Source organism: Temnothorax curvispinosus, unplaced genomic scaffold (assembly GCF_003070985.1).
Source record: "Temnothorax curvispinosus isolate PA1 unplaced genomic scaffold, ASM307098v1 QBEX01001109.1, whole genome shotgun sequence".
NCBI lineage: Eukaryota > Metazoa > Arthropoda > Insecta > Hymenoptera > Formicidae > Temnothorax > Temnothorax curvispinosus.
This window is the reverse complement of record NW_020210889.1, coordinates 1-14402: the sequence shown is the minus strand read 5'-3', so window position 1 is coordinate 14402 and position 14402 is coordinate 1. Positions and strand designations below refer to the sequence as shown.

The 14402-nt window shown below is 37.0% G+C and overlaps 2 protein-coding genes and 1 non-coding gene across 5 annotated transcripts; 1 reads left to right on the top strand and 2 right to left on the bottom strand.

The window, feature by feature from the left end:
- Positions 1-308: 308 nt before the first annotated feature.
- On the bottom strand, positions 309-2933 carry LOC112460078 (serine/threonine-protein kinase VRK1-like). 2 transcript variants are annotated; one of them, XM_025024550.1, is made up of 7 exons: positions 2615-2933; positions 2203-2255; positions 2054-2123; positions 1724-1920; positions 1426-1639; positions 613-1300; positions 309-521 (listed from the first exon to the last, which is right to left on the bottom strand). In XM_025024550.1, the coding sequence occupies exons 1-6, from the start codon at positions 2760-2762 to the stop codon at positions 615-617; spliced, it is 1368 nt and encodes a 455-aa protein (XP_024880318.1). In that variant the 5' UTR covers positions 2763-2933; the 3' UTR covers positions 309-521; positions 613-614. The 2 variants fall into 2 exon arrangements, with proteins under 2 accessions (XP_024880318.1, XP_024880326.1); XM_025024558.1 differs by lacking the exon at positions 2203-2255 and having other exon boundaries at positions 2615-2671.
- Positions 2934-4263: 1330 nt separating this feature from the next.
- LOC112460067 lies at positions 4264-14383 on the bottom strand. Of its 2 annotated transcripts, none has more exons than XM_025024519.1 (7): positions 12962-14383; positions 9454-9724; positions 8805-9019; positions 7610-7995; positions 7098-7378; positions 6364-6980; positions 4264-6176 (listed from the first exon to the last, which is right to left on the bottom strand). In XM_025024519.1, the coding sequence occupies exons 1-7, from the start codon at positions 12994-12996 to the stop codon at positions 5735-5737; spliced, it is 2247 nt and encodes a 748-aa protein (XP_024880287.1). In that variant the 5' UTR covers positions 12997-14383; the 3' UTR covers positions 4264-5734. The 2 variants fall into 2 exon arrangements, with proteins under 2 accessions (XP_024880287.1, XP_024880295.1); XM_025024527.1 differs by having other exon boundaries at positions 7610-7932.
- On the top strand, positions 11213-11294 carry Trnal-aag. Its single transcript has one exon. It is a non-coding gene; the product is annotated as a tRNA-Leu (tRNA).
- Positions 14384-14402: the final 19 nt, after the last annotated feature.

Sequence of the window (14402 nt, the reverse complement as noted above, 5' to 3'; positions counted from 1 at the left end):
GTGTTCTCCGTTTGTATAATTACGAGTTACGAGCGTCTGCTAATGTTGAATCTCGCAAGAATCGTGGGAGGAAATCGTGTTTCTCGCAGCGACGCGCGTACTTCGTAATAAGGTCGTCCGAAAAAATGACATAAAAAACGGCTCTTTTATCTCTTCAGAACCGAGTTCGACTAACGCGAACGTCAAGTACAGATAGCGATATCGTTATATGTGTACATATATGTATATTAAATGGTAATTATTTCATAAAAATAAAGAAACATTTTAAAAAAGGCAAATACGAATATTTCTTTTGTTTATACCTTTGAAAATTATACGTACATACGTGGAGTACATACTTGCTGGAACACTATTGTGGCTTCCACGATAATTCTCCGTTTCGTATCAATTAAGTAGTTCATATGAAAGAAAAATACAAAGATCAGGATGAGGAAGATAGACGATTTTCCATGCTCGTCTTGCAGGTTCTATTTTGTAACCGGCTTTTTCCGTTGTGTTTTATTTGGACGTTTTGGTGACGGCTACAATGGTAGAAATAAGTATTTTAATAACAAAAAAGTCTGAAAATTAAATTAAAAGTGACGCACTCCTTTTTCAAATAGATTAAATTACCTCTATGTTAAATCATCTTCAGAATCATCTTCAGAGTCATCTTTGATTAAAATATTTTTTCGACGTGATGAAGCTGTATTCTTCGTTATCTTACTCGCTTTTTCAGTAGATTCTTTTTTCGCTTTTTTAAGAATTTGTACATCATATTCATCATCAGAATCCATATCATCTAATGCTTTCTCAATATCCTTTTTATTACAACGTTTTTTGTCAATTACAACACCCATAGTACTTTTTCTTGAGTTCGCCATAGAAATGTTTGCACTTGAAACATCTAAATATTTCGTACAAGGACTCTTTCTGATTTCATTTATGGGTTTTTTAATTTTTTGTGGAGTATATTTAGAGGTAGCTTGTTGAGTTGCCACGCTAATGTTGTACAATTTTAATTTCCCATCCGGTTTATGATTCAGTTTCTTTATGCCAGCTATTAATATTTCTTTAAATTTTTCATAAGACGGTGTTTCATTAAATTTTATACTGGCTAGTAAAGTCATAAATTTATGTACAGCTTGTGGAACAGATCCATGAAAACACTTGGCCAGGAAACTGTCTATATTATTGAAAGCTTTTTCTTTTTGTATTTGAACGGCAACTGGTTCAAGTAACTTTTCCCATGGTAGCGAACCACATAACCACATAATTATGTTATAACTCACAATTTCAATATCTCCACGACGTGTTGGCACTAAAAAAAAGCAAAAAAAACATCTAAAGTATAATAATAATTTTTATAATTTATATTCAAAAGAAATTGATAAATTGCGTTAAGTATCAGAATTGCTAAATTTTATTGAAATTTCTAATTCTTACCTCCCATATGAGCATCTCTGCTTGTGTATTGTAAAGTACCGTAATGTGATTTTGTTGGGTCAACTTTAAATTCAGTGCTCGATGTCCAACGAGAAACTAAACCAAAGTCAATTAAATAGACTTGATCATAGGAATGCAGATCCAGTAGCAATTTTTCACCTTTGATATTGCCATGTACATAGTTCTTGTGATGAATATATTCCAATATATCTATCTAAAAATTTATTAGAATAACACATAAATTATCTTTTCTTCAAGCAGTTATTTACTACAAATATTTTTTTTACAATTGTCTTACTATTTGCAAAGCTAGTTTATACACTACATGTTCTGGAAACTGTTTGTTATTTTCCTCAAATATTTTCCATAGATCTTTTCCGTATCGATCTATTACTAAAAATCGATATTCTTTATTTTTATATTCATGACTTCCAGAAGCAACATATCTAGGGATTCCGAGCGCAGCAAGATCCTTTTTTTCCTGCCAGCTAACAACTAAAAAGACACTATATGTTTATCTCTAAAATATTTTTTTATGCAATTGGATAATGTTATCCGTAGACTGCAATTTTAAAAGAAATTAATCATGTAATAGAATGTTAAAAATAAATTTTACTTGTAGACTTACTTTCATCTGGCTTACATTGTCTCATATAAAAATGCATTTCCTTAAATAACGAGCTATTTCCTTTTGGTTCCTAAAACAAATTTTAAGAAAAAGCAAAGTTAGGATGAAAACTGGGGAAAAAGTATCAAGAATAAGGAGATAATGCTTACAATTTTTATAACATTAGGATAATCTTTAGGAATTTTTTCAGAATATGGTGCAGCTGCAATTAATCAATAATCAATTAATTACGTAGTACAATAACTAAAATATTTAACACTGCACAGACACCGCACAGTGTTGAGGAACATATTTTTAAGAGATATATCTTGTAAAAAAAATACAATATAGCTGGATATAGTTATGTAAGACATAATTAGGAAGTCTTTACGTGTCTTATGCAGATAACTGTGCATATAAAACTTGCAAAAAACAATATTTATAATTCTTCTTTGCGTAACGACTATCTAAATGTCTATAATAGACCTGTTTTCGAATATTTTGCCGTTTGTATTTACAACGCGGGGGCACAATATGTCACGCAATATAATAGCAACGGGCAACGGGATTCGTTTCACGTACCAGAGTAAATCTCCGCGAAACGGCCGACGCCGATCGACTTGCCGAGGATCCACTGACCCATCGCCATGTCCCTGAAAATCTCTCCGGCCGGTATCTGCTCGGGCATTTTATGACCTCTCGGTGATTTAATCGGTGATTTCCCTGCCATCGCGTCTTCGGATCGTTCAAAGAAATCAAAGATCAGCTCACTGGACGCGTCACGTAACAGAACCGATCGACAGATCGACAGATCGTGAATAACGTCACGACAATGCGAATAAATGCGAGACTTGACGACAGGCAACACAGGCAATTGAGTTTTGGGACATGATGAGTATGATGACCCCGACCGAAGGAATTCAAATGCTCGCGACTCGGCGGACGCCCCACCAACAAGCGCTGAAGTAGCTATACGCGCGCAATAATTCCGGTTGAGAGGGGAATTTAAGCCCCTTGCACAATAGGCGATAGCGATAGCGATAGCGACAGCAACAAGGTATAGCTTTATCGACAACTTTGTCGCTGTCGCTATCACTATCGCTATCGCCTATTGTGCAAGGGGCTTTACTAAGCTCCAACGCCGATGACGGCCGCCTCGCCGAAGGCTTCTTTTGCTTCTTTTTCGCAACTTTAACTTCAAATTTTTTGAATCATGGCGTAATGGAGCATTTTGAAGGCCGGGATATTAAGCACAAAAGGAATGGTAGGAAATGATTACCTTCTTGCGTCTGAAAAGGATGAGTTATTTTTTGTTGAACTGTATAATTCAATAAATCTGAAAGTTCTATACATATACATAGCCTTATAATTTACACAGTTGAGAAACTCTAAGTTATTGTCAAATATAAAAGGATAAAAAAAAAAGAGTTTGATTCCGTACTATTATTACGCGGCACGGCAAACAGTAAAGTTAATTGCTCACAGCAAAGGAGCTTTCAGTCGGAATTATCAAACGTCTACTTCCTCAAATATACTGCAGTTATTCATCAGAAGAGAGGAAAGGAAACGTGCGATTTCTTCGCCCCGAAAGAAAGGCGTCAAATTGAAAGGATCTTAGAAAAAGTGTATACCAGCATGCAATTATGCACAACTGGTTGATTCGGACCAATCAATTCTTATTCGCGATGTTGAATTGCGCGATTGAACCGATGGTATTACACAGAGAGAAAATTCCCCCTTCCCTCTCCAATGCCGGATAATTACGTAGGAAACTAAATTTAACGGATATTAATAGACTAAACTCGATGAAATTCTATATATTAAAAGGGGTGACGAAATATATGATTTGCGGACGAGCAATATCAGTTTGCAATTAATTAAAACATACATAAGATATTCTTTGTTGAGATAACCGAATTGCATTATCTAATTAAAGTTATAGCGAGTTGTAACTTTCTCAATTAGCGCGACTATAATATCGACTTACCGCATTATGGAAATCGCTTTTTTTTTATTCGTCCACGATTTCGTATCATTCAATGTCTATAAATAGCCTAATAATTTTTAATATATATGGACTTTAATAGTGCAACGCGTAATGTGATTTTAATATCGACGAAATAATACGACGATGCTTCAAAAAAGACCACTTAAAGCTGGATATATTTATTTGATCGTACAGATTAACAAATGGCAGTAATAAGGTAACTTATTATCTACTGTTTATAACAATTAATTAGCTTGGCATATTAAACCAGATAAGAGTCTCTAACAATTTTATATTTGTTTGATCGTACAAATTAACAAATGGCAGTAATAAAGTATCTTATTATCTACTATTTATGTGTCAAGACATGTGTTTCTCATACTATAGTTAAGAGCTGATAAGAATTTAGCCAGTGTTACGTACCAGCTCACGCATGAGCCAGGTCAAATGATTTGATGAGGAAGCTAGACAAAAAACTAAGATATAGACTGTTCTGAGGCTGTGTATTCGAATATGTATCTCAATTGAAAATATGTATCGTATAAATAAAGATCATACAATGAAAGTAAGCTGTATCAAATACAATGTAAAGAACAAAGTGATCAGTCCAAACAGATCCTTTCCTTGATATTTGTAACGTCTCTGTCTTGCAGTAATAATCCTCTGAAGGAAATAAATCTCGTAGTGTAGATCGACAATTATATGAAAGTATGAGACGTATCTTCATTTATCTGATTTTGAGTTGAAGTTATCGACCACCAATCGTATTAATTTCTATCAAGAAAAGGAACTCGTTTATCAAACATGAATAACAAAACATAATATATATGAAAGAATATACAGCAAAGATATCGATAAGCACATAAAGAAATAATATGCATAGAATCAATGTGTCAATTTAACTGCTCATAGATGATTATATTTCAGAAAACAACGTTCTTCAGTCTTCAAGAATAAATTTCTTCAGTAACGCAAGAGAGAATAAAATAAGAAAACTAAAAAGTAATCTCAGTGAATCATCAAATGTATCAAATGGCCTAATAATTTTTAATATATAGACTTTAACAGTGCAACGTGTAACGTGTTTTTAATATCGACGAAATAAGACGATGCTTCAAAAAAGACCACTTGAAGCTGGGTATTGTTTATATTTGTTTGATCGTACAGATTAACAAATGGCAGTAATAAGGTATATCTTATTATATACTATTTATATTTATTTGATCGTACAGATTAACAAATGGCAGTAATAAGGTAACTTATTATCTACTGTTTATAACAATTAATTAGCTCGGCATATTAAACCAGATAAGAGTCTCTAACAATTTTTTGTACATAATATGGATATAAATCTACTCGTTCTTACCTCATATTTAGATCAAAATGTGATCTATTCCGAGTTCTGTCTTTCTAGTAATAAGATCGTTTGTGTTTCTCATAATGAAAACAAAATATCTGAATCTAGCATTAGAAAAACATATCTTCCAAAGATTGATTTCATCACGTTTAAAGATTAGTAGCAGCTTCAGCTCTCTAGTATACATAAGTACTTAAAAATAAATTTGGCTGGTTAATTCCAGTTATTTTATACGTAAAGATATAGGCAGTGTTAAATTTGCCGTCAGTTCTATGTCCATCACCTAACGTAAAAGTTTCAGACGGCAGTTTCGTTTATGATTTAATAGAATATATCTTTTCATATTCTCGATCAGACTTTAGATCGTATTCGTATTGTCGTACCATGGCGGCATCCATCTGGATGGCGTTTTAGGTCTTCCTCGAGAGACCGGTACCGGAACATCGAGGCTTCTGTCGGTACGTTTTCTGCGCTCGCTACTTCTACCTGATACGCTCTTCGAGGCGTTATCTAAAATTACGAATGGTTGATCGTTAACGCGACGATCTTGCCTAGCTCTGCCGAAGCTCGGCGAATATGGTCTCGCGACGTCGTCCTGAATCACACGGTCGGTCGAAGGGCTGCGTACTCTTCCGGAAGACTGTCCGAGTCGACCGAATCCTCGCCGTTCATTGTCGACATCGCAGACGTGCAGACGATACGTTGGACTGGGAGATCGCGTTCTCGTGACAATCGCACGATCCGTCAGTTCCAATTGCGTCGGTCTCGGCGCCGCTGCGGCTTGAGACAACTTGGAGCTTCTGAAAATCGCAATTGCAAAAAGTTTTTTAAAAGTTTGTAAATAGCAAAGTAGAAAGTTTTCGAATTCAACAAGATATTAGATCCACGAGATCTTTTTACGTCTCTAAATTCCCGAAGAAAAGATGTTTAACATTAATCTCGTAATTTACATTCGTTCTCCTCGTTCTCAGATACCGATAAATGTACCTTCTACTAGCGGGCGGCGGTTTCCCAATGACATTATCTTCATGGATCCGCGTGTCTAATACGCAAAAAGCGTCCTGTCCCTGCGCGACGTTCATTTTGTCGCACCGACCGCCACTGCTCGACCAGTAATGCTCTTTCTTTGTTGGACTGCGATCGCTCCTGCCGTAAGTAGTTCTAAGTTCATCGGAACCTTGACGATCGTATCTTGCGCAATAAACGTTCCTGTATTCCGGCTGAAGCTCAAGATTACCCTCCAACCGCAGATTAGCCGGCATCTTCAGCGTTTCGACCCTCGGTACGTATCCATAGGGAACATACTGCGATCTCACCTCGCTAGTAGGCTCATACTCAAACGCACGACATTCCTGATGAGTCGGTTTGCCGAAGCACACGCTACTACGACCGGAAGAAGACACTCCCGTCGGTCGCAGCAGCGCCGGTGGTTTACGGTAGATTGGACGATCTCGGGGATACTCGAGATACTTGGACTGATACTCTGGATCCTGGTCGATCTTTATGGAAAACTTGGAGCGCGATGGCGAGGTCACCTTTGAGCCATCAGCGCGACCTATCTCGACATCCGGCTTCGCGATCTTCGGTCGTTCACGTGGATAATCCTAAAAATTGTACTCTATGTAATTCTATATCACAGTTCTATGTATTCTATGCATATCTTATATTAACATAATTGAATATAGATTTTAATTAAATTAATTTTTAAATCTAGCAAGTACCTTGTATGCGTCACGATACTCGGGAATTTCCAGCGGCCGACCATTTAGATCTTCTAACTTTGACACTAACATTTTCATCTCCTCATCCTTCCGTCGCTCCTCCTCCTCCTCCTCTTGACCTCTCATCCATCTGGCTTCTTCATTATTGTCTTTAGCCCGTTCAGCCATTTCTTGTGCCTGTTTAACGCAAGGATGAACGAAATTTTCGGTGCTCTCTGTGTTTTGGTAAAAGTCTCCCCCAGCTTTTAAATGTATCTGAGGTTTTTGTGGCTGCAGTTTATCTGTAATATGCACTCCAAAGAAAAGGGAATGACGATAGGGAAAAAGAATAACTCTAAGCAGAGCAACTACATTTCGCTAAATATATTTTAAATAGAAACTTTAATAACATTTTTGTAACTCATAGCCATAAAAGAGAATCTTTTTTTTTAATTTAAGTATCTTTTTAATGACATTCTTTTATTTAATGCCATTTGATACATTATTTTTGTTATTAAATCTAATGCTATTACCTTTCACGCTGTGGTCTTTAAACACATCGGTATATTCTGGCACGAAGTAGGTATCTCCCTCGAGCCTTAAGTTCGTGCTTCGCCTCAACAATTCCGGCCTTCGTACCCCCACGAACGGGACGTAGTTGTCCTGATTTTCCGTCGCCGTTTCCAGCTCACCCTCCATCTTCAGGTGAGTGGGTACACGCATGAGTTCCGGTCGGCTAACGTTGAGCCACTCGATAAATTTCTCGCATTTCTCCGTCATAGTGTCCAAATCGCCTTCCATTTTCAAGGACGTAGGTCGACGTATAAGCTCAGTACGATGCTGGCCCTCATAAGGCCTATACGCAGAATATGTTTCCGTATTGGTATAAAAATCACCCTCGCACTTCAAGCTGGTACCCCTTTGCGCAATTCAACAACAATGGATTGTTAAATTAATAGATGATTAAACTACTAAGCAAGTAGACGATTAAAATGCGTCGATTATAACAATTTGAAATGATTTCCATTTTTTTTAATTGCTTCAACTTCTTTGATAATATTAATATTCAATTATCGCGATTAATTGCTTCAAAAATTTAGATTGCTCAATGTAAAATTATATTTTAATATGTTATTTTAAGTAGGATTATTTTTGTATTATGCATTATTATAGAAAATTTAATTATTTGCTTGGATTGACATCTCAACAAAAGGTAACTTATTACGTAGCCATTTATCATAAATTGCGACACTTTGAATTGTATGTCCGTATTTTATTAAATGTCACGGAGATCCGACAAAGAGTATAAAAGAGCGAAAAGCCGATTCCGTTGGCAATTTAGTTGCATGACAGTCAGTTTTATGCTTCTTCGATTTGCGTAAACTCGCGTGTTTCGGGATAGTTCGATACGATAAGTTTGCCGATTTATGACGGGTAAGAAGTTTTCGTGAAATAAACTGAACTCTGCTAAACGAATGGCTAAGTTGTAATTGGATATCAATCTGCGATGTAATGTAAGAGTATTTTATAGCATTGGCTCTATAATTTTACAATCTATGTTTTACTAAAAATTATATTATCATTTACTATTATTAATATACCAATATATTATCTATTAGCAATATATCGTTATATTTCCTACTTACTATTTGCAAAAATATCTATTTTTATTGTACGCGATTTCATAATTATGCTATAATTTATATCAAGCAATAAGTAAAGGTTTACCTTCTGAACGATGGACGTCTGAATGAACTTTCGAATTGCGGAACTCCCGTCTCCATTACTTCGTTTTCATGAACCACTTGGGCGGAATCACTCTCCTTTTTTTCAGATGGATCCTCGATCTCAGCTTCGTGTTCTTTAAGATCCATGCAATACGAAGATTGCGCATTTTCGGGAGTTCCATCTACGCGTATATAATCCTCAGGCCAGAAATTTTCCTACCATAAAAGTACATATTTAAATATAAATTATTACATAATCTTCTAGTGCATATAGAGTATTAAAGAAAGTAAATTCACACAACTCATTAGGGCTGCTTTTCTTATTGCTCACAAAGAGCAAAAAAATTTTGAATTACAATTACATAAACTCGAAAGTCAATATTTCTGGTATAAAATATAATTCTGATAATTCTCATAAAATATAATTTTTAGTTCCAACAACGCAAATAAATCTCTTTTGTATACTTACCTTTTATCTAATACAAAGTAATATAATACCGTGCACATTATTTTGCTAAAAACTTTGTCTTTTAATTAATTATAATATAATTTAAAAATTATCTACGTTTTATTTCATTAATTGAAGAAATCGAGAAATGACGAAAAAATTCCTTTCGAAAGAGAGAGTAAAGTACATTTTTTATGGATACCTTAGAGAGCTCTTTAACATTCGCACCGAACGCGCGTTGATATTCAGAACCGGAACACTGGTCTTCCGATTCCGGATGAGACTGCAGATTGTCCTTCGGTCGATCCTGCACGCGTTTCCTCCGATAACGGGCCAACTCGTCGACCGTCAGTTCCTCGAGAAACGGCCATCTCTCCTTGGTCTTGCTCTTACGCCCTTTGCCCTTGCCCTTACCGTGCGCTACCTCGGAATCCGAGGACGCCTTGCCGACGCGGCGAGTGGAGGGTCTTTGCCTAATTGTAGTCGGTAGGAAAATGACACCGTTTAACAGTAAATTTTATTTACAGATTTTTAGATAATATTCTATCTTTTCGTTTTGCTTTTAAAGAAAATAATTTGTCAAGTATCTTTTTTATAGTTTTCATATAAAACTTCGCTAATTTAGACCACCGGCTTGACAGATATTCCGAGCGGACAGGACAATTCGCGACATGACGCGGAGGGACAACCTGAGCTTACTGAAGATGACGAAGAGCCGAAGTCGCGAATTAAGGATATGGGAGGGCGGGCCGCTTGCAACGGCGAGGAGGACAAGGAGGACAGGGAGGACGAGGAACAGGAAGAGAGTGGTACGATGGTACCGTACATGCCGTTACAACGGCTCTCCCAGACGCGACGAATCGATCTGCAAAATGCGCGGAGCTAGAAAAATAAATCTCATCCTGGCCTAATGGCTCGCGCGCACGTCAATCCTCGCGAAATTATGTCGAAGATAAACATGATATGCGCAAAATGTCGCCGAAATGTCGCAATTCGGATTACGATCAAAATCGTACAATAAAATTCTAAAACCCGCTTCTTTAATAATAGTGTTCTGAAAGAAGACATGATAAAGATGATCGAGAATTGAGATGATTAATATAATCTTTATAGTTATTAATATAAACTTAAATAAATAAACTATTTTAAAAGAAAAATTGTGTCGAAAATTATACGTTATTTGTTTTGGATAATGGTTTCCATGCAAAATATATAAATAAATCATGTTTAAAAAAAAAATTTAATTAATGTCAAGTGTAAATATATGTATAATAAATGCGTAAAATAACATGTAAAATAATGTATATAATAAAGCGTAAAATAATTCATATAGTAATGCGTATAATAAAACGGTAAATATAAGCTAATATGTAAGCTAAAACAATCCACTTATTATTATTTTCATTTTTTTTTTATTCTATTCTTTTTGAACTTCTATTTCTAAATACACGCGTGCCATCCGGTATTTGCCCATTTAATCAAGGGATTCCTTAATACATTCGTTGCACTGCCGGGCCCATCTTAGGCCTAGGACCGCAACAGAATTTAAAATGGTACCCCCATTTCACCTCGTATCCGTCGTTGAGAACATTGTATTCGTGGAATTCATAATTATATAAGTGTAGTCCAACATCTAATGTTCTACGAAAAGCTGATCAGGCCGGATAGCCTTGATCCACTTCGAGCTAACAACAAAAGGAAAGCCGCCGATAAAAATAGAGGAAAGAAAGTTCAAAAGAGGCAGTACGCACAGTATAGGAACGGATCTCGCGGTCTCGCGTTTAGAATAAATAGAGCCATTGTAAAACTCGATTAAAAGTGACTTTTATTAAAGTGTTATATCAAGGAAAAAAATGTTCTAATTGTCCCTGTCACTCCCCCGCAGCTATCCGGACCCCAGAGTGCCGGAGCGGCACAAGACGCCCAACATGTCGTCGCGAAAAAGATATTACATTCAACGTGGTAACGTGGCCGAGCGGTCTAAGGCGCTGGTTTAAGGCACCAGTCTCTTCGGAGGCGTGGGTTCGAATCCCACCGTTGCCAGATATTTTTTGCTTCGCGACTGAAAAAAAACTTTTGCAATTATATCGCACGCTATACGTAGAGATTTTTCCTCCCCTCCGCTTTACACCCTTCCGCATAGGAAATTAGATAAAGCGAATCGACAATTTGGATCTGACAAGCTTGTTTCGGCGCCGTTTTGCTCGGCAAATTGTATCGTTTTTGTTTTTTTTTTCTCTTTCTTTTCTTTCCTCTCTTTCTCTCCCTCGCAGCTCGCTCGTTCACCGTGCTCCCTGGTCGATTCGTAATACCGAGGTTTCGTTTTGCTCGACCCAATGGCCCCGATTTTAACGGATCCTACCCTACCACCACGACTTTCTCCGCACGACAAATCTGTATGCGCGGCTAAATTAATGTCCGCGCCACGTGGTCGCACGCACTTGGCCGACATGCGATTCGACGTGCTGCCGGACCCGCCGGCCGGTCAGTTATTCTACGGTCTTCGTGCGTGATTCAATCTGAACGCATTTTACAGAGGCACCCTACGGTGGCTTGCACGCGAGCTTTCCTTGGGAGGAATCCAGGCCGTGGCCATCAAAAGTCTCACCTATCTCTTCTCTTATCGCCACACGCTTCACAAATCAGTAGGCGCTAATTAGATGCGCAAACGGATCGAATTAAATATTTTATTTGACGATACTTTAATCATTATCTGTATACTATATTTATCCCCTAATCTCAAAATACTGCATCGCCACGTATAACTGTGATGGAATACCTTTTTACCGCATTACTTTGTAAAATTAATGCAGTAAACGACATCCATCTCGTTTAAGCTATTAAATTGTCTAGGCGTGATCTAACGATATCGGGGTAAATGGGATTAAACGGCGATGATCATTTAGTTGAAAGCACACCTGCGAAGTGCTTGCCACTTATCAAATTGAAAAAGATTCTCAAAAGTATCGCGCGAAAATGGTTAAATTAAGTTAATATGATATCGATGACCATAAATCTTCAATGTCGATTAATAGATTGTTACTTATGACCATCTAATTGTGGATATTCCATGTATTACACAGAGCACGTACAATGCCTTACATATTGTAAAATGTGCTATACATTGACGCAACACGTTTACTATTTATAAAATGTATTTTATTCTTGTCTATCTGCATGTTACTGTAACTGCATTTTACTTACTTACTTATAGAAGAAAATTCTTCAAAAACAAGAGAAAAATCAAATAAACTAATGAAAATAATAATAATAAGTAAGAATTTAAGAAAAAGGTTTAAGAAAGAATGTTAAAAGTAATCACCACAGTCATTTCTATCAAGATCTTAATGTATTATCTCAATACAGAAAAATGCGGAAAGGGAAAGTGGTGAAAACATTATTTTTCATTCAACATTACGAAAAGTTTATTTTAATCGGCGGTTGTTCCTTATATATAAACCATTTGTTTAAACAAGAGAAAAATAAATTTTGGATAATTGCGTACAATATTATTATTTTTGACATAATACTGACGTTTTAATCGGACTAATGTCTTTACGTCGCGAATTCGGTGATTTAATTCTTTGCAGGAATAAGCACAGCAATACGAGTGAGTAAATAATTATTTTACACGTCCGAGCTGAGGGATTAATTAAACGGCGTAACGTGTACACTTCGATCGAGTGGCAAGAAGCAGCGCGAAATGTTACCTTTTGCCGGGACGGTCGCTTTTGCCTTCGCCCATCGCATCGTCCTACCCAACGATTGCCCTTTCGAAGGATGCGAGGTGGTGATGATCGAAAAGAGCGGGGGGATGATGTATTGTCTCCGAACCGATATTCGCGGAAAATGAAGAAAAGGGAAAGGTGCGAAGAGGAAGATGTAAAGCGAGCCAGACCTTCCTTCTGGCGTGACTGGCTTTTCGGAGATGTTGATAAGAAGGTGAGCCGGTGCGATACACCTGCGCAGTTGCGAGGGTTGATCCACCCCGCGGTAGGGTGGTGAGGAGGTTTTGAGACGCCGAGTTAGGTGAACCTGTGGAATAATATAGATTGATAAAAGAAAACAATAAGGCACAATTTCGGTCGTGAAAACGCTCAATCAAGTTAAAATTGGCTCATAATTCAGGAAGTTTGTAACGAAAAAGTGTTCAATCATACTTGAAAACATCTCGATAATACTGTTGGACTATAATGACATTAGTATTTATCAGATATTTTTTACGATTTTTTAAACGTTCTGAATTATTACGTGATAAGTCTTATTTTTATTATTCGATGTTGTACTATCAGTGTTTCACAGACCAAAAATTAGATCCCCAGACAACATGTGTGTCCCTTAAAACAAGACGTTTTTAAGACTTTACCAAGAGACATCTTAAAAAGCCTTCAAGACGTCTGAAAGTTATCTTTTATAAAACTTGTTTAAAACTTGTACGCTATTTACATTACCGACTGTAACATTTATTGATTAAAATTCGTTAGTACACAGTGAAGACTTTCGCCAGGGTGAGGTCGCCCATAGGCGCTGTTAGCAGTCAAAGGGTTAAAATGTAAAACTTCGAAAATAATTTCGTAGGATTTACGATGATCGAGTTAATCTACGGACACCAAGCGACATTACGACTGTAACTTTTTTTTTATTTCCGTAGGAAGAGGGGAAATGCCTCGCGCATTCAACCGGGGGCCGACCACCCGGGATATGTGAGGCTTGCATCCACTAAAACTCCTCTCTCTTAAACACAGCACGCTGGACATACAGTCGCGATACGCGGAACCGCACATGGTATTACATTACGAATCACGACAGCTACGACTGTAACTACTGTCACAACCCCCAAAGCCTACCTATACGTACAACGACTACGCGCAAGAATTGAAAAAAAAATTACGTGGTACACAACAAATCGCGAAGAACCATTTAAAAAATGAGAAAATTAAAGCCAGAGATAATTACGACAAAAAGACGAAAAGTACCGCATTTAAAGTAGGAGAAAAGGTTCTCTTACACGATGAAACTGTTGCAGATCGCAGATGACGATCAAAGAAATTATACTCCCTATGGATAGGACTCTATACAATCACCGAGAAAAATTCGGATGTAAACTACACTATCAAAAAGGGAAAAAAAACACTTCGCCTAAACGTCAAT